We start from the raw sequence: 19,093 nt of genomic DNA on the forward strand, positions 1-19,093 counted from the left end.
GGAGAGCGCCTATCACAAGATCGAGCTGGACGGTATCCTGGTAACCAGGCTGTGCACTCACAAGGTCGACATGGAGCTGACGAAAGACAAGAAGCTCCAGCAGCTGCCAGGTTTGGCATTTTTTCTTTAGTTTTAATCATTGTTGTGACTGTTATCCCCACAGCACCTACGTTTTTGTGTGAGACAAACCAGTGCCTTGAGGCAGGTGACGATTGGCCAGTACTGTGTGTCACAGGCTTGAGTCATTTGTTGACTGATGTTGTTGACTTCCTGACAACCATAGGACCTTGAGGGTCTCAGTTACGAATGTGCTTTGGGGTGCTAACCCAATAAGCAGGCCATTCCAGGAAGTCATGTTCCAACCCACCTGACTTCCTGTTGGCATTTCCTTTGTTAGACCCCCTAGACACAGCTTGTAGAAAATAAAAAATGTTACCAATGAATTGCAACCTTCGAGCAAACATACCCCATGATTAGGCTGGCAAGAACCAATGAAAGGAATTGTTTTGTTTTTGCTGCCCTGTGTGTGAGCCTTATGCTACCCTTGGTACTGGGGACAACCTGTGGTGAGCCTTTGTCACCAGCCACAATGAGTTCAATCTCTGTGTGACATGCTGTTTTTTTAGGGTCATGGCTTCAAATTGAGAATGCTGAGATGATAATTGAAAGTAGGGTTGCCACCTAAAAAAAACATCAGGTGTTATAAAAAAGAAGAATCTGCCCCTATTGCTCAAAACAGAATCTACCTAAATGTGCTCCTTTGTGGGGTAACCGACTGAACCTGTTCTTAGTCTGTTTGTTTGTGTCTCCCCAAGAAAATATAACTTTTGTTTGTAGCCGTTTGCTGTCATTATACTACTTTACAGAGATGAGAAAATATTAGCAAAGTTTAAATGGGTCCTCCATTCGTTCCCAGGGTCAGTGTGGTTGTTTGAGGCAGTGGACAGCGACCCTGTGCTGGTGAAGACCAAGAGTCCAGTCAGCAGGCTATTGCAGCTCAAAGTGGGCGCTCAGGTCACTGCATGGAGACTACTCCTTTAGTGATCACAACTACATAAGAGTGAATGCATCTCTAAACTGTTGTGCTAGCTTGATTTAATAGTTGTCAAGTAAATATAAATGTTCCATTGTAGGCTCACTGACTTGGCTGCTTTGTATCCCCAGGTCAACAAAGAACCCGGACGTCCAAAGGGGCCTGGTCAACGGGGCTCGAGCAGTCCTGGTGGACTTTCAGCCTGTGAAATAATAGATTTTAATACCGACTGGGTCTATGGTGGGAATTTCACACGTGGGCCATTTATTCAAATAAAAATAAAAAGCATCCTTCCCTGCACTTCCTGGAGATAATCAGTGATCTGATACAACTGATTTGGTTCAAGCTATGCAGTGTACCCCCTGCTTTGTCCTGTACAATTGTGTTGGATTCTTGATAACTCAAAGGGAGAAAGGAAGGATGCATCATAAAAACATTCAAACAGAGACGTGCGCTCTCTCTCTCTCTCTCTATGGTGACGGACCTAGGGCTGCGAATGAGTCATACCTTTGATCACATTTCAAAAACTCTATCACCTCCCTTTGGCTGTGATGAATCGCCCCTGCCAAACTAATGTTACTATGTTGGTAAAGGCAATATCTCTGAAACTCCAGCTAGCCTTGCTAATCACCATATTGCTTTTATATATCCACTCAAGGCCGAGTTATTAAGGGGAGAGGAAAGGTGACATACTTCTGGATGAAATGGAATCCAGCTAGCCTCAGAAGATGGATGTCCATTTAGCGATTCTCATTAGCAATTCTCATTCACCCCACGTCTTGCCAGTAAACCACCAGACAGCGCAGGTTACATATCAGCTGTGTTTGACCCTGTATGTTATTAGTCAGCCCACCACCGACTCTGCAGCCCCCCTCCTGCCCCAAGAACTGGCTCTCATTGCTCTGAAATGTGTCCGTACGATTGGCTAGACAGATGAGCCAAGCCCTCTGGGTAATTGAGTTCATTGGTCACCATCAGTGTCATCCATGTTTGCGTTCCCTTCCCTCGACTCCGAGGGCAGTGTTGAAAGAGACGCAGAGTGATGTCACAAGATCATAACCTTGTGATAATTACAGTCTATATTCGCATCGAAGATGTATAGCTCTAAGCGATATATCTCGATTCGGTACGCATGTGACTCATCCTCTCTGCAGCTCCAAACAAAGCTGGTTTTCACTACACTTCAGGCTGACTCATATCACGTGTATCAAATAGGTCTTCCTCTCTGTATGACAGTTTTCCACCACATTCTCCGTGTATATCTATGCGTCTCTGTATTTCGGCATGTATCTTACCCACTCTGTGCGTGTGTTTTGTCAGGGCAAGGCGCTGGACTTTGTGTGGAGATCTCCCTGGCGAGGGTCTTCGAGAGCGGCCAGGCCTACCTGGTTCTGTCTCAAGCCAGGAGCCTGGAGGACCTAAGGGTCATGGACTTTGATCTCCGTGTGGTCCGAGCCGACCCCGACGTGCTGTTCTTCTACAGGAAGCGGAGGAAAGAGTGATTACTGCTACAGGTGAGCGTTTCTGGCTGTGTGTATAACATTTCCATTAAACACATTGGTCTGTGAAGATTTCATACAGAAAAAAAGACAACGAGGAACCAGAATGCATTAAGACTTGGCTACATGGTCAAACTATACTGAACAAAAATATAAACGCAAAATGTAAAGTGTTGGTCCCATATTTAATGGGCTAAAATAAAAGATCCCAGAAATGTTCCATTCGCACAAAAAGATTATCTCTCCAATTCTGTGCACAAATTTGTTTACATCCCTGTTAGTGAGCATTTATTCTTTGCCAAGATAATCCATCCACCTGACAGGTGTGGCATATCAAGAAGCTAATTAAATAGCATGATCGTTACACAGCTGCACCTTGTGCTGAGGACAATAAAAGGTCACTCTAAAATGTGCAGTTTTTGTCAAGCAACACAATGCCACAGATGTCTCAAGTTTGGGGGAGCATGCAATTGGCATGCTGACTGCATAAATGTCCACTAGAGCTGTTGGCAGATAATTTCATGTTAATTTTTGAGAATTTGGCAGTACATCCAAAAGGCTTCCATGTGTAACCATGCTAGCCCAGGACCTCCACATCTGGCTTCTTCACCTGCGGGATCGTCTGAGACCAGACACCCGGACAGCTGATACTCATTTTGTATTATACAGTATATGGGCCTATAGAGGCTTTGAGAATCAGAGGGAGCTCAGCTTCACAGAAATGTGACATTCTTCACCAACCCAATGGACTTGTAAAATAATGTTTCTAATTGTAATAACTCCACTGGTAGACGTGGACATATTTAGATGAATGTTTGTGGTATTGTTTGATTTTGGTTTAGGCCAGACAATAATAAAGCCCTTTTGTGGGGAAAAACTCATTCTGATTGACTGGGCCTGGCTCCCCAGTGGGTGGGCCTATGCCTTCCCAGGCCCACCCATGGCTGCGCCCCTGCCCAGCAATGTGAAATCTATAGATTAGGGCCTAATGAATTTATTTTAATTGACTGATTTCCATATATGAACTGTAACTCAGTAAAATGGTTGAAATTGTTGCATGTTGCGTTTATATATTTGTTCAATATACAAACCTTTGAAGCAACGGGAAGTGTCCAAGTAGTTTCTTACATCTTCCTTTGTGTATTTTTTGGCTTTGCACCTCAGACAAAGTCTGAAGTGACCTTTACTGTTATCCTACTGTGTACTGCCACCCTGTGTTAGAAAAGGTTCATTGATGTCCATAAATCCAGCCTAGTTTAACCATCCTGTTGAGGGTTGGTCAGGTCCGGCATTAATGATGTGTGTCATGTCCAAGCTTCCACTACTCTGTGTCCTAAGCAAAAGGCTCAGATCTCTTTCTCTCTGCAGGCATCGATGGATAAGTTTGTGGGCAAAAATAACCAGGAGAACTATTGGTAAGGAGAAAATCCTCAACACCACAGACATGATTATGTTGATATCCACACCACTTGATTTTAACATTTCATTTGTTTATGGTTTCAAGTGATGGTCTCTATTTTTACAACTGTATACATCAAGGACATGCACTGCCAGCGACTGTTTCTGTGACTGTTTTGTTTATTATGATTTTGACCATGTGTGACCTTCTGAAATGATAAGCAAATAAAGTTGAACTACTTGGTGTACAGTATCAAAATGACTTATTACCCACTCTTGACAGCATATTGACCATTTCTACCAGTTTCAATTCAAGGTTTTGCTTATTATTTGTCCTATATTGTAAGGTCATAAACCAAAAGGAATGGACTTTGGCAGTTTTAGAAGTGTAACAGTATAACTTTACGTCGTCCCCTCGCCCCGACACGGGCGCGAACCAGGGACCCTCTGCACACATCAACAACAGTCACCCACGAAGCAGCGTTACCCATCGCTCCACAAAAGCCGCGGCCCTTGCAAAGCAAGGGGCAACCCTACTTAAAGTCTCAGAGCAAGTGACGTAACTGATTGAAATGCTACTAGCGCGTACCCGCTAACTAGCTAGCCATTTCACATCCGTTACAGAAGCATATAGTTCAAAGTACAGTACCAGTCAAAAGTTTGGACACACCTACTCATTCCAGTTTTTTTTCTTTATTTTTACTATTTTCTACATTGTAGAGTAATTGTGAAGACATCGAAACTATGAAATAACACATATGGAATCATGTAGTAACCAACAAAGAATAAAACAAATTAAAATATATTTTATATTTGAGATTCTTCAAAGTAGACCCTTTGCCTTGATGTAAGCTTTGCACACGCTTGGCATTCTCTCAACCAGCTTCATGAAATGACCTGGAATTCATTTAAATTAACAGGTGTGCCTTGTTAAAAGTTAATTTGGGGAATTTCTTTCATTCTTAATGTGTTTGAGCCAATCAGTTGTGTTGTGACAAGGTAGGGGTGGTATATAGAAGATACGTCTGTTATCAAATAGGGCTATCTCAACATTAACTGTTCAGAGGAGACTGCATGAATCAGGCCTTCATGGTCGAATTGCTGCAAAGAAACCACTAATGGACACCAATAAGAAGAGACTTGCTTGTGCCAAGAAATATGAGCAATGGACATTAGATCAGTGTAAATCTGTCCATTGGTCTGATGAGTCAGACTCTGTCACATGTGCTCAGTGTGAACCTGCTTTCATCTGTGAAGAGCACAGGGCGCCAGTGGCGAATTTGCCAATCTTGGCTACCTCCGCCTTTGTGCAAGGAGGTGCACTGCCAGAGCCCTGCAAAATGACCTCCAGCAGGCCACAAATGTGCATGTGTCTGCTCAAACGGTCAGAAACAGACACCACGAGGGTGGTATGAGGGCCCGACGTCCACAGGTGGGGGTTGTGCTTACAGCCCAACACCGTGCAGGACGTTTGGCATTTGCCAGAGAACACCAAGATTGGCAAATTCGCCAGTGGCGCCCTGTGCTCTTCACAGATGAAAGCAGGTTCACACTGAGCACATGAGCACATGTGACAGACGCCGTGGAGAACGTTCTGCTGCCTGCAACATCCTCCAGCAAGACCGGTTTGGCGGTGGGTCAGTCATGGTGTGGGGTGGCATTTCTTTGTGGGGCCGCACAGCCCTCCATGTGCTCGCCAGAGGTAGCCTGACTGCCATTAGGTACCGAGATGAGATCCTCAGACCCCTTGTGAGACCATATGCTGACACATGCACATTTGTGGCATGCTGGAGGTCATTTTGCAGGGCTCTGGCAGTGCACCTCCTTGCACAAAGGCGGAGGTAGCGGTCCTGTTGTTGGGTTGTTGCCCTCCTACGGCCTCCTCCACGTCTCCTGATGTACTGGCCTGTCTCCTGGTAGCGCCTCCATGCTCTGGACACTACGCTGACAGACACAGCAAACCTTTTTGCCACAGCTCGCATTGATGTGCCATCCTGGATGAACTGCACTACCTGAGCCACTTGTGTGGGTTGTAGACTCCGTCTCATGCTACCACTAGAGTGAAAGCACCGTCAGCCTTCAAAAGTGACCAAAACATCAGCCAGGAAGCATAGGAACTGAGAAGTGGTCTGTGGTCACCACCTGCAGAACCATTCCTTTATTGGGGGTGTCTTGCTAATTGCCTATAATTTCCACATTTTGTCTATTCCATTTGCACAACAGCATGTGAAATTTATTGTCAATCAGTGTTGCTTCCTAAGTGGACAGTTTGATTTCACAGAGGTGTAATTGACTTGGAGTTACATTGTGTTGTTTAAGTGTTCCCTTTATTTTTTTGAGCAGTGTATATTCCACAGCTGCAATAAACTACTGGAATTGACGGAGAATGGAGGAAAGGTTCATTTGACGTTGAGGAAGAGATTGTGCGCTACCAGTGAGAGAAAAGGAGAAATAATCAATTAGTTAAATACGATAACTGTATTGTAACACTTCCAGTGCATTCGGAAAGTATTCAGACCCCTTGACTTTTTCCACAGTATTCTAAAATAAAAAATCTCATTCTACACACAATACTCCGTAATGACAAAGCGAAAACTGGTTGAAAAAAATTGTTTGCCAATGTATTCAAAATATAAAAGAATATACCTTATTTACATACAGTTGAAGTCAGAAGTTATATACAGTTATACATACATCTAAGCCAAATACATGTAAAAACTCTTTTTCACAATTCCTGACATTTAATTATAGTAAATATTCCCTGTCTTAGGTCAGTTAGGATCACCACTTTATTTTAAGAATGTGAAATGTCAGAATATTAGTAAAGAGAATGATTTATTTCAGCTTTTATTTCTTTCATCACATTCCCAGTGGGTCAGAAGTACTAAATTAGTATTTGGTAGCATTGCTTTTAAATTGTTTAACTTGGGTCAAACGTTTTGGGTAGCCTTCCACAATATGTTGGATGAATTTTGGCCCATTCCTTCTGACAGAGCTGGTGTAACTGAGTCAGATTTGTAGTTCTCCTTGATCACACACGCTTTTTCAGTTCTGCCCACAAATTTTCTATATGATTGAGGTCAGGGCTTTGTGATGGCCACTCCAATACCTTGACTTCGTTGTCCTTAAGCCATTTTGCCACAACTTTGTAAGTATGCTTGGGGTCATTGTCCATTTGGAAGACCCATTTGCGACCAAGCTTTACTTCTTGACTGATGTCTAGAGATGTTGCTTCAATATATCCACAATTTTCCTTCCTCATGACCACATCTATTTTGTGAAATGCACCAGTCCCACCTACAGCAAAGCACCCCCACAACATGATGCCGCCACCCCCGTGCTTCACGGTTGGGATGGTGTTCTTCGGCTTGCAAGCCTCCCCCTTTTTCCTCCAAACATAACGATGGTCATTATGGCCAAACAGTCCTATATTTGTTTCATCAGACCAGAGGACATTTCTCCAAAAAGTATGATCTTTGTCCCTATGTGTAGTTGCAAACCGTAGTCTGACTTTTTTATGGCGGTTTTGGAGCATTGGCTTCTTCCTTGCTGAGCGGCCTTTCAGTTTATGTCGATATAGGACTCGTTTTACTGTGGATATAGTCACTTTGTACCGGTTTCCTCCAGCATCTTCACAAGGTCCTTTGCTGTTGTTCTGGGACTGATTTGCACTTTTCGCACCAAAGTACGTTCATCTCCAGGAGACAGAACACGTCTCCTTCCTGAGCGGTATGAAGTCTGCGTGGTCCCATGGTGTTTATACTTGCGTACTATTGTTTGTACAGATGAACGTGGTACCTTCAGGCAATTTTGAAATTGCTCCCAAGGATGAACCAGACTTGTGGAGGTGTACAATTTTTTCTGTGAGGTCTTGGCTGATTTCTTTTGATTTTCCCATGATGTCAAGCAAAGAGGCATTGAGTTTGAAGGTAGGCCTTGAAATACATCCACAGGTACACCTCCAATTGATTAAAATTATGTCAATTAGCCTGTCCGAAGCTTCTAAAGCCATGACATCATTTTCAGGAATTTTCCAAGCTGTTTAAAGGCACAGTCAACTTAGTGTATGTAAACTTCTGACCTACTGGAATTGTGATACCGTGAATTATAAGTGAAATAATCTGTCTGTAAACAATTGTTGGAAAAATGACTAGTGTCATGCACAAAGCAGAAGTCCTAACAGACTTGCCAAAACTATAGTTTGTTAACAAGAAATTTGTGGAGTGGTTGAAAAACAAGTTTTAATGACTCCAACCTAAGTGTATGTAAACTTCCGACTTCAACTGTTCAAATCATTTGCTATGAGACTCGAAATTGAGCTCAGGTGCATCCTGTTTCCATTGATCATCCTTGAGATGTTTCTACAACTTGATTGGAGTTAAATTGATTGGGCATGATTTGGAAAGGCACACACCTGTCTATATAATGGTCCCACATTTGACAGTGCATGTCAGAGCAGAAACCAAGTCATCAGGTCGAAGGAATTGTCCCTAGAGCTCCGAGACAGGATTGTGTTGAGGCACAGAGCTGTGGAAGGGTACCAAAACATTTCTGCAGCATTGAAGGTCCCAATAAACAGTGGCTTCCATCATTCTTAAGTGGAAGACTCACCAAGACTCATCCTAGTGCTGGCCGGCAGGCCAAACTGAGCAATCAGGAGAGAAGGACCTTGGTCAGGGTGGTGACCAAGAACCCGATGGTCACTCTGACAGGGCTCCAGATTTCTTCTGGAGATGGGAGAACCTTCCAAAAAAACAACCATCTCTGTAGCACTCCACCAATCAGGCCTTTATAGTAGAGTGGCACGACGGTAGCCACTCCTCAGTAAAAGGCACACGACGACCCACTTGGAGTTTGCCAAAGGGCATCTAAAGGGCTCTCAGACAATGAGAAACATGATTATCTGGTCTGATGAAACCAGGATTGAACTTCTTGGCCTGAATGCCAAGTGTCACATCTGGAGAAAACCTGGCACCATCCCTACGGTGAAGCATGGTGGTGGCAGCATCATGCTGTGGAAATGTTTTTCAGTGGCAGGGACTGGGAAACTAGTCCGGAGTGAAGGAAAGATAAACGGAGCAAAGTACAGAGCGATCCTTGATGATAACCTGCTCTAGAGAGCTCAGGACCTCAGACTGGGGAGAAGGTTCACCTTCCAACAGGACAATGATCCTAAGTACACAGCCGAGACTATGCAGGAGTGGCTTTAGGACAAGTCTCTGAATGTCCTTGAGTGGCTCAGCCAGAGCTGGCGAGACCTTAAAATAGCTATGCAGCGACGCTCCCCATCCAACCCGACAGAGCTTGAGAGGATCTGCACAGAAGAATGGGAAGAACTCCCCAAATACAGGTGTGCCAAACTTGTAGCGTCACACCCAAGAAGACTTAATTCTGTAATCGCTGCCAAAGTTGTTTCATCAAAGTACCAGGTAAAGGTTCTAAATGTAAATATGATATTTCAGTTTTTCCTTTTTAATACTTACTAACATTTCTAAAAGCCTGTTTTTGCTTTGTTATTATGGGGTATGAGTCAAGGGGTCTGAATGCTTTCCGAATGCACTGTAGATAAAAAAATAAAATAAAAAACAGCTATCACATTCGCTTTACATATATTCTGCATGCAATAGTGTGCGCACACAGGTTATGCCTCATGAACACACTTAGTGGTCCCATGCATGTAGGAAGTTCCTCTGTGCATTCCTCCTCAGTGTGTGATTGTGAGCCCACTCGGGTTGCGCAAACCTCCAGCCTCTTCCTTGTGGGCGCAGTGGTCCGATGCCTCACATTTTGTCCGTATTGTGTTTCAGGGATCCTGGGAGGGACAAACAGCTGCAGATGACCAGCATCCAAAACACTACTTCTCAATGTTTAACAAAAGTGTGAGAGTTATGTCTAAAAATGAATATCTATGTCTAAAAATGAATATCTACAGTTCTTGAAAAAAAAGTACTCATATTAAAATATTAATAAAAGGTACATTTTGAAATATATATTCAAGTCTTACCATGTCTTCCGCCTCTGCTTGTGCCTCTTCCTCCTGTTCAGTGACAATGTTAGTCAGGTGCAACACCTTACCTGTAAAAATGTGACAAAGTTGACTCGATACATAGGAAGTCAATATGAGTTTGGGAAATCAGAGACAAAAATGATCTATTGTAAACTTTATTAGGTTATGGGTTCAATAGCAATTAGCTACTCTTTGTTGATAATGATGATCAGATGATAGTTAATAAGAAACTAGATTTTTTTTAAATAATCTACATCTAAAGCTAGTTTTCATTCCATGTTTCATACCTAGGTGCAGTGGTGATTTTAGCATGTAAATCTTGGTGGGGCAAAAACATTTAAGTGGGATGCATGCCATCAAAGCCACTACACAACACTAAACAATACATTAATTGGACTATAACGGTGACAAACGGTGCACACAAACTGTTAGGGCCTACATAAAGCTGTCCCAACACCTTACCACTGCTACACCTGGTCATCAGCAGAGCCTCGTCTGGCAGCGAAACAGTTAATTCAGCCTCATTTACTGCCTTTTAAAAAAACATAGCTGATATGGCTGACTTGCACAAATGTGGTTTCTACTGACAATTGAGATGTACAAACTATGGCATAAAGGTACAACGAGCAGATAAGAGGCAATCCGTTATTTCGAATAAAACATTAATGAGCGAGCTATACAGCGACAACCGTTATTACATTATTCTCCTTGTACACCAAGTCAGGACCGTAGAACCGTAGGATACAAAAGGGGGCATATAAGCAGACAATCAAAGCTCTTACAATATTCGGCTATAGGCTAACAGGCTACATGTGCACCACCAAGTCAGAACAATAGGCTAAATTATGAGGGAAAAGGGGAGCAAATTATTAAGGTGAGGCACAGCTTACATTTAATATTACTTTCTTAGCTACAGTATACATATCTCTCTGGCATATTACATTCTTTATGCAGCAGCATTTAATACATTTTTGTACTCACGTTGTGCTGTGCACACTTGAACAGGAAGGTGGCACATTTTGTCATCAAAGTCTGGCATTCTCTGGCTCACTATTTTGCGTAATGCTAATTTCAAACTTGATACATTGCTAGGATTAGCAGAGAAAACATTGAAATATGAAGATTGATATTGTACAATACCTCATCAGGTACATTATCATTTTATTTTGGAAAACTAAGATTTTGACCACTGGTTGAAGGGAAATTACCTTGTTAATAAACAAGATTTGAATCTGGAGGCGCTGTTAGGTCACACGCAGGAAATAACGTAGCTATAAAGTTCACCGGACGAACGCATCTATTTTCTCTAGATGGCAGTCCTCCAACAATCTCCATAGGATTGGTATGGGATCGTCCCATCTGATGGGGAAACACCGTTTCGATACCTAAGTTACTTTAATAGCAGGTTAGGATAACGTAGCAGGTTATGTGACTTCGGTTGAGGTTTGCGAAAATGCATTCCAAATCTGCTACGAAAAGCACTTTGTATCGAAGTGGTGTGAAGAGTGTGTCCCTTGGGGGGAACCTTTTCTGTCAGATGGAAAGACGGACTGGAAAGGGTGTCGTACACCAACATGGCGGCGCTCATGGACACGAGAATATTGCTTCGGAAAATTAAAGATTTACGGTGCCTGACACCCCGACGGAATCGCGTGAAAGCCAAATGGGTACGTACGACGTAGTTAGCTAACAATAATTGGAAATCTACAACCAGTCGTTGACTAAAGTTGGCGGTTAGCTAGCGCTCGAAAACCCTTATCAGCGTTTAGCTTCGACCAGGCCAAGGTTGGCTGCGTGTGAACTTCATTTCCGAGTCTTTGTTTTAACGTTTAGAAACGTTAATCATCGCTTGCTAAACATGCTGATATGCCCCATATCTTTCATATCCGCAACAACAACAAAATCTTTAAAATGAAAAGATATGTACTGTTGCCGTTTTACACAGATCAATAAGCTGCGTGTGCCTCCAGTTGTCAAACTACACTTCCTACACCGTTATGGGCTTACGCATGTGTTCAGAGCACGCTTAAATGGCTAATTAGCCCAAGTGGCTGCCTAGTCTGATTTAATCAGGCAGTAATGCACAGTTAATTGATGTATATGTAGTAATATTGATGTTATGCAGGAAACAGAAACCAATTGTTACTTACCTTTTAATGTACTGGATGTGCTGGTTTACAACATGCATAGTAAAGTTTGCTTAACTATATATCTTTGTCTGTCGTGACTACAACACAAAGCATTTGAAGGAGTAAAAAACAGACGAAGACATTTGTGTTCAAAATTGTGTAACTTTTGCTTACACGCCAGAATGTTGACTTAATTACATTTAAACTCGCTCTACCGGTTGTCTGCGGTTTGTTCTTCTGCTGCTCGAAAATTGAGACTATCCACCAAGTAGTGTTATTAACCTGACGTTCAGTACACTAGTCTAACGTTATATATCGATTTGTACTTCGAGCTCAGAGCATTTTCTGAAAGAGGGTGTTTTTTTTTGTTTAACAAGGCAAGTCAGTTCTTAAAATTCTTATTTACAATGACGGCCTACGCTGGGCCAATTGTGCGCCGCCCTATGGGACTCCCAATCATGGCCAGTTGTGATAGTCTGAATTTGAACCAGGGTGTCTGTAGTGACACCTCTAGCACTGAGATGCAGTGCCTTAGACCACTGCGCCACTTAGGAGCCCTATGGAAATCTTCAATAAGAGCGGCACCACAGTCTGAAGACAACCACATTTCAATGAGAAACGTGCAATCAACTTTGCACTCAGTAATGAAGTCATTCACAAGAAAGAGAATCTAATAAAACTAGACAATTTTACGGCCTACCCCGGCCGACACTGGGCCAATTATGCGCCGCCCTTTGGGACTCCCAATCACGGCCGGATGTGATGCAGCCTGGATTCAAACCAGGTACTGCAGTGACACCTCTTGCACTGAGATGGTGCCTTAGAACACTGCGCCACTCAGGAGCCCAATCTATCAGAATGGTAGATGACAGTTTGAATAAATTCGCTAGAAGGCGGAGTTAAAGGGACAAGGTTACTCACAATAACCATAGTGCCATTTCTATAGGAGTTGATGTGGTTTCCAAGTCCTCTGTTGCTTATTCTGACAGGGAGAACTGGAGAATTACCAGACCCGGTCTGTCAGTCTAAAATAGTTTGCGATGTTGCTGGAAATAATCCTGGAACCCCTGCGGCTAGGGTGAATCCCATCTCTTTTAAAAAAGAGCTTGTTGCTCCCACAGCAAATCAAAGTTGTCACAAAAAGAGACTCCTGTCGTTGCAAAGTTTCTTTGGTTACTTGTTTAGGACAAAGAGTCGGCTGAAATGTTCTGAACCCTTCTGGAAGCATGGGAGGAGGCCAGAGAAAATTATTCTCTTCCCTGTGCTAGCGAGGGTCTTTAAAAAAAATGTAGTCCTGCCTCAGATCGCCTAAAATGAAGGTTGTTAAAACCTACGTAAGTGACAGTGTCAATATTGGAGTATTTGGCCAGAACCGTGATCCTGCCGCTGGCTTTTGGTATACACCCAGGACCCGTGCTGACTCCTGGGGCTGGTAGATCTGTCTCAGGCAGGGCAAAGCTGTTTGATAGCTGGATTGGATCTTCTCGAATAGATGGGTTCCCAGACTGCCTTCATGATCTCCTACGCCTTGCGAGTGTCCAGTCTCCCATGGGCCGCAGAGTTGAGCTTCACGTCTGTCCGTTTGATTGGGACAGATCAACACTGCCCAACTCGGCTTTCCTATAGGAGGTATTTAAATCTGAGAAAGCATGTTTTCCTATTCTTGCAGCCGAGCTAACAGCCAGAGGATCTCTTCGCTAAGATGCTTGATGATGAGATGGTTTCCAATATTGTTATAGCAGCTTTGGTTTTTATGTGCGTTTCTCTGTGACGCTTCCAGCTAATAATGTGCTGAAGTGCTTGGCCTTCCTTGCTTCCTCCCTCGTAGGGTTATCACTAATTAGGAATGAGTGGACAGGTGAAAGCCATGAGGTGGAGGAGCCCTAGTGATCACGTGTCCAATCATGTTTAACCAATGATTACTTCAAGGAAGGATGCACTTAACCTTTTGGGTTGCCAAACAACATTGAATAAAAATGTTCACCGGTTGGTAGTCAATGGCACAAAGCAAGCACAATTTTTCTTAATTCTTCCAAATCCTCTTTCCACAGGCTGGCTCTCAGCCCAAGTACCCTGCCACAAACCTGGCCCTACAGAACTTTGATGCCACCTACAGCTTACAGCTGGGAGAGCAGTGGCCCTCTGTCCGCGTCAGCATGCTTTGTGAGCAGAAGTACGGAGCCCTGGTAAACAATTTCTCCACCACAGAAGGGGTCATCGCAGACCTGCAGTCCCAGGGATGTAGAGACTTTGTCTGCCAACCAGTTGGTGTAGGAGGTCTGGAGAGACTGCAGGCGCCTGGATTTCCTCTCCACGATAACCCTTCAACCCTCGAGTCTGTTGGTGTCAGTCAAGATGTGGCTCCTCCTCGCCTCCGCACCAATATCAAGTGCTTTGTTTTCCCCGGGGGAGACATCTCCAGATTCAAGCCTTCTAGGTGAGATTTGCGCAGCTTCTTTTACAGACACGCGAGAGGAGCAGGATGAAATCTGGGCTTCAGTCTGTTTCATCAGCACAATTTACTGAAGCTACATGTCTCCTATAATGTAATATTATTTCATTGCCAAGTTGTGTGATTTTTAAATTCCCATTCTCCTAGACCCGACTTGTATGGGATGCTTGGGTACTACCTCATGGATGCGGCATCCGTTTTGCCTGCCCTGGCCCTGGATGTCCAGGAAGGACACTCTGTGCTGGACATCTGTGCCGCCCCAGGGGGCAAGACCCTGGCCCTGCTCCAGACACAGGCCATCCGTAAGACAGTCTAGCAGATATGATGCATACACATTGTTGAGGTTCTATCTAATTCACAGACTGGTAAAGCTTCTTTTTTTTACAGTTCTATTTAAGTTTGCATTGATCTGGTATTTATTTGTAATGACATGTGTTTTTCAGGATTTCTGTGCGTCAATGACATCTCAGTGTCTCGTACCTACCGCCTCCAGCGGGTCCTCAACAGCTACGTTCCGAAAGAGCTTTTGACAGAAGAAAGAATGCGCATTACTTCCTTTGATGGCAGGAAATGGGGAGAAATTGAAAGGGACACCTTTGACAGAGTAAGGACTGAGATTATTTCACACTACTTGGTTTTATAACAAATTCAGAATCTAAGTACTGAGATTATTTGACCAACATTTGTTGGTTTTATAAAAGATTAAGAAATGTAAGACATTATTGGGCCTTTCCGTGTAAAAAGACCCATGAACTATGATTATATATTTGTGAAATTAAGGCATATATACATTTTAAACTATTTTCTATCCTAAATATTAGGAATAATCTAAGGCTTTGATTTTTGGGCAAATAGATGGAGATGAGGTCTTGGAAAACATCTACCAGAAAAGTTCCTAAAAGGTATTAGAAATACATTAAAACACCGCAATGTTGGAGTAAAGACCCCTGCCAACTAATCAACACTATTTACACTGAACAGAAATAGAAACGCAACATGTAAAGTGTTGGTTCCATGTTTAATGAGCTGAAATGGAAGATCCTGGAAATGTTACCTATGCACAAAAAGCTTATTTCTCAATCTTTTTTTCCCGCAAATTTGTTACATCCCTGTTAGTGAGCATTTCTCAATGCGAGCGGTAGAATGCTCCATATAAATTACAACCCCAAAAATGTAGATCCATTAACAGGAAGACCAAGAGTTACTTCTGCTGCAGAGGATAAGTTCATTAGTTAATTGCACAACAGGATGCAGCCCATATAAATGCTTCACAGAGTTCAAGTAACAGACACATCTCAACATCAACTGTTCAGATGAGACTGCGTGAATCAGGCCTTCGTGGTTGAATTGCTGCAAAGAAACCACTACTAAAGGACACCAATAATAAGAAGAGACTTGCTTGGGCCAAGAAACACGAGCAATGGCTATTAGACTGATGGACATCTGTCCTTTTGGTCTGATGAGTCCTGATTTGAAATTTTTGGTTCCAGCTGCCGTGTCTTTGTGACGCAGAGTAGGTGAACGGATTATCTCCGCATGTGTGGTTCCCACCGTGAAGCATGGAGGAGGAAGTGTGAGGCTGCTTTGCTGGTGACAATGTCAGTGATTTATTTAGAATTCAAGGAGCACTTAACCAGCATGGCTTCCACAGCATTCTGCAGTGAGTGATACGCCATCCCATCTGGTTTGGGCTTAGTGGGACTATCATTTGTTTTTCAACAGGACAATGACCCAACACACCTCCAGACTGTGTAAGGTCAAATTGACCAAGAAGGAGAGTAATGGAGTGCTGCATCAGATGGTCTCCACAATCACCCGACCTCAGCCCAATTTACATGGTTTGGGATGAGTTGGACAGCAGAGTGAAGGCATAGCAGTCAACAAGTGCTCAGCATATGTGGGAACCTTTTCAAAACTGTTGAACAAGCATTTCTCATTAAGCTGTTTGAGAGAATGCCAAGAGTGTGCAAAGCTGTCATCACGGCAAAGGGTGGCTACTTTGAGGAATCTGAAATATAAAATATATTTTGATTTAACACTTTTTTTGGTTACCACATGATTCCAGATGTGTTATTTCATAGTTTTGATGTCTTGACTATTATTCTACAATGTAGAAAATAGGAAAAATAAAAACCATTGAATGACTAGGAGTGTCCAAACTTGATTGGTACTGTGTATATGTACACATGTATGTGGACACCCCTTCAAATTTGTGATTTCTGAATACAAGATATCTCAATACTTTGAATGTATACGAAAGTTATTGAGTTATTTGAAATAGTATTTGAACCCAGGTATGCAGTACACTTCTGTTCAGTAAAGTACACAGTAGAGCACACTAGAGTTGAGTACGCTATAATGTACTGAACTCTACTGTGCTGTACTTTTCATGTCCAAACTTGTGAAACATTGACGTCTATGATTGGTTCAGATTTTGTCCAGACCAACAAATGTGGTCTTGTTTGCGGTGGACCTCATTTAAAATATAGCCAGTGTGTTGAATATTACCCAAATATGCAAAGGAGGATATTGCATATTTCTGCCTTTTTGTGTACCTATTTAGCATACATCACCATGAAGAGAATGACATTCATATCCATAATTATGTATTTCTGTGTAGTACAGATCAGGGACACATGATGAAATTCTGTTACCGCAATTCTGTTACTGGGTGTTGACCCACTTCACTTACTGTAGTTCCAGTCAAGGTGTCATGTCATAGCTGACACCCCATTCTTTCAGCAGAGATCGTTGCATTTTAATTCGGAGACAATATTTAAGAATCGGAGTCTCCGTTTCCGTGGAATTGCCCTACTGCTATTAGCTTATCACAATTCTACGGGGTTCTAAGGTTTGTTAGACTGATGTCCTTTTTCTCTCCAGGTCCTTGTTGATGTTCCCTGCACCACAGACAGACACTCTGTCATGGAGGATGAAAACAACATTTTCAAGAGGGCCAGGACAAAGGAGAGACAGAGGCTGCCCCAGCTGCAGACAGAACTCCTCCTGTTAGTGTTCAGTAACTTACCATGTTACTGTTGAAGCAATAAAATCACATCAAATAAATTCTTTTTTTCTTAGTTAGTTTATTGTGCATCTTTGATTGTGTCTATTCATTGCATCTATGTATGGTAGTTTTGTATCTTGGCGGTCCTATTTTGATCATTTGATATCTGATAATAATTTCAGTTAATATATCTCCCTGTTCCTCTTCCACCAGTGCTGGTATTGAGGCGGCTCGTCCGGGGGGACAGGTGCTCTACTCCACCTGCTCCCTGTCCCAGCTGCAGAACGAGTATGTGGTGGAGCGGGCCATGCACCTGGCCCGGGAGGAACACGGCATCAGCCTGCAAGTAGTCGACCTTCGACCCATCACACGCCTCTTTAAGGACACCTTCCACTTCGCCCCCGACCTCCACTTGGGACAGCTGGTCCTTCCTCACCTCACCGCTAACTTTGGGCCCATCTACATGTGCAAGCTACGGAGGTTAAACTAGAACTGATGGACATGAATTTAATTCCCTTCACTACAACTTTATTTATCCTTTCAGGGGCAACCTGATTTAATCGGTCATAACGTCTGACTTTTCGTATTTATGTATTAATGTGAAGCACCGCAAATAAATAAGTTGATTAATGGACTAAAAAAATTATAACTGTTTCAACATTCAATTTTCAGTGGACTTATACATTTTTATGCAATGTTGCTTTTGGCCTCTAGTTGTCAGTATTAGACAGTTATACAAGTCGGTGCTCTCTTTGTATAGAAAACAGAGGAGACAAAGTTACTGGACCCATGAGGATAAACTCAAAATATTGCTCTGTCCAACTCTTATGGAATGGGTGAAAAGCAGAAAGTTTATTTGGTTTTAGAGCAATCAAATAGATTTTATGAAGCCCTTTTTACATCAGCAGTTGTCACAAAGTGCTTTACAAGAAACCCAGCCTTAAACCTTAAAGAGCAAGCAATGACGTTGCGGAAGCACAGGGCTCCGAACCCTGTTCCTAGAGATACCATTCTGTAGGTTTTCTCTCCAACCCCAGTTTTAACTAACCTGATTTAATTTTATCAACCAGCTGATTATTACAATCAGGTGTGCTAGGTAAGGGTTTGACCGAACACCTAGAGGACGGTATCTCTACAGGAACAGGGTTGGAGAGCCCTGTTCTAGGTCATTATGCCCAATCACCGAGGTTAAACAAATAAACCAATCCCAGCCACTGAGGTAGAACAATAAACCAATTCAAGTCTGTTCGATGTGGTCCCATAGTGAACTTTACAATTTTATCATATTGTTGAAACTTTATTATTTATTTATTTTTACATTTAATACCATCATGAACATTTTCATTCAGATTCTAAACATTTTCATAACGAACACTCAAATAATCATTGGCTCTGAGAATCTCTAGGCCTGTTACAACGGTTGAATTCTCTCAATTTCCTATTTGATGTCACTTAAATGCAGCCTGCAATGTCTTTCTTATATCTAACGTGAATGCAAAGGTATAGTACCTCCTCACATCACACCGCCGGTGACCTTCTCTGTTGTTGCATTGGCCGGGCAATGTAGC

The 19,093-nt window shown here is 42.7% G+C and overlaps 1 protein-coding gene and 1 long non-coding RNA gene across 5 annotated transcripts; one reads left to right on the forward strand and one right to left on the reverse strand.

Moving 5' to 3' along the window:
• Window positions 1–4,618: 4,618 nt before the first annotated feature.
• Window positions 4,619–11,258, reverse strand: LOC129814342 (uncharacterized). Of its 2 annotated transcripts, XR_008753247.1 has the most exons (4): window positions 10,919–11,258; window positions 9,935–10,005; window positions 9,591–9,742; window positions 4,619–6,358 (listed from the first exon to the last, which is right to left on the reverse strand). It is a non-coding gene; the product is annotated as an uncharacterized LOC129814342 (long non-coding RNA). The 2 variants fall into 2 exon arrangements; XR_008753246.1 differs by having other exon boundaries at window positions 4,619–9,742.
• Window positions 11,259–11,411: 153 nt separating this feature from the next.
• nsun4 (NOP2/Sun RNA methyltransferase 4) lies at window positions 11,412–18,773 on the forward strand. Of its 3 annotated transcripts, XM_055867418.1 has the most exons (7): window positions 11,495–11,604; window positions 14,118–14,503; window positions 14,666–14,820; window positions 14,962–15,122; window positions 15,374–15,420; window positions 17,402–17,526; window positions 17,739–17,969. In XM_055867418.1, the coding sequence occupies exons 1-7, from the start codon at window positions 11,512–11,514 to the stop codon at window positions 17,873–17,875; spliced, it is 1,104 nt and encodes a 367-aa protein (XP_055723393.1). In that variant the 5' UTR covers window positions 11,495–11,511; the 3' UTR covers window positions 17,876–17,969. The 3 variants fall into 3 exon arrangements, with proteins under 3 accessions (XP_055723392.1, XP_055723393.1, XP_055723394.1); XM_055867417.1 differs by lacking the exon at window positions 15,374–15,420 and having other exon boundaries at window positions 11,412–11,604; window positions 17,739–18,773; XM_055867419.1 differs by lacking the exons at window positions 11,495–11,604; window positions 15,374–15,420 and adding an exon at window positions 11,921–13,695 and having other exon boundaries at window positions 17,739–18,773.
• The last annotated feature ends 320 nt before the right edge of the window (window positions 18,774–19,093 follow it).

Source organism: Salvelinus fontinalis, chromosome 17, assembly GCF_029448725.1.
Source record: "Salvelinus fontinalis isolate EN_2023a chromosome 17, ASM2944872v1, whole genome shotgun sequence".
Lineage (NCBI taxonomy): Eukaryota > Metazoa > Chordata > Actinopteri > Salmoniformes > Salmonidae > Salvelinus > Salvelinus fontinalis.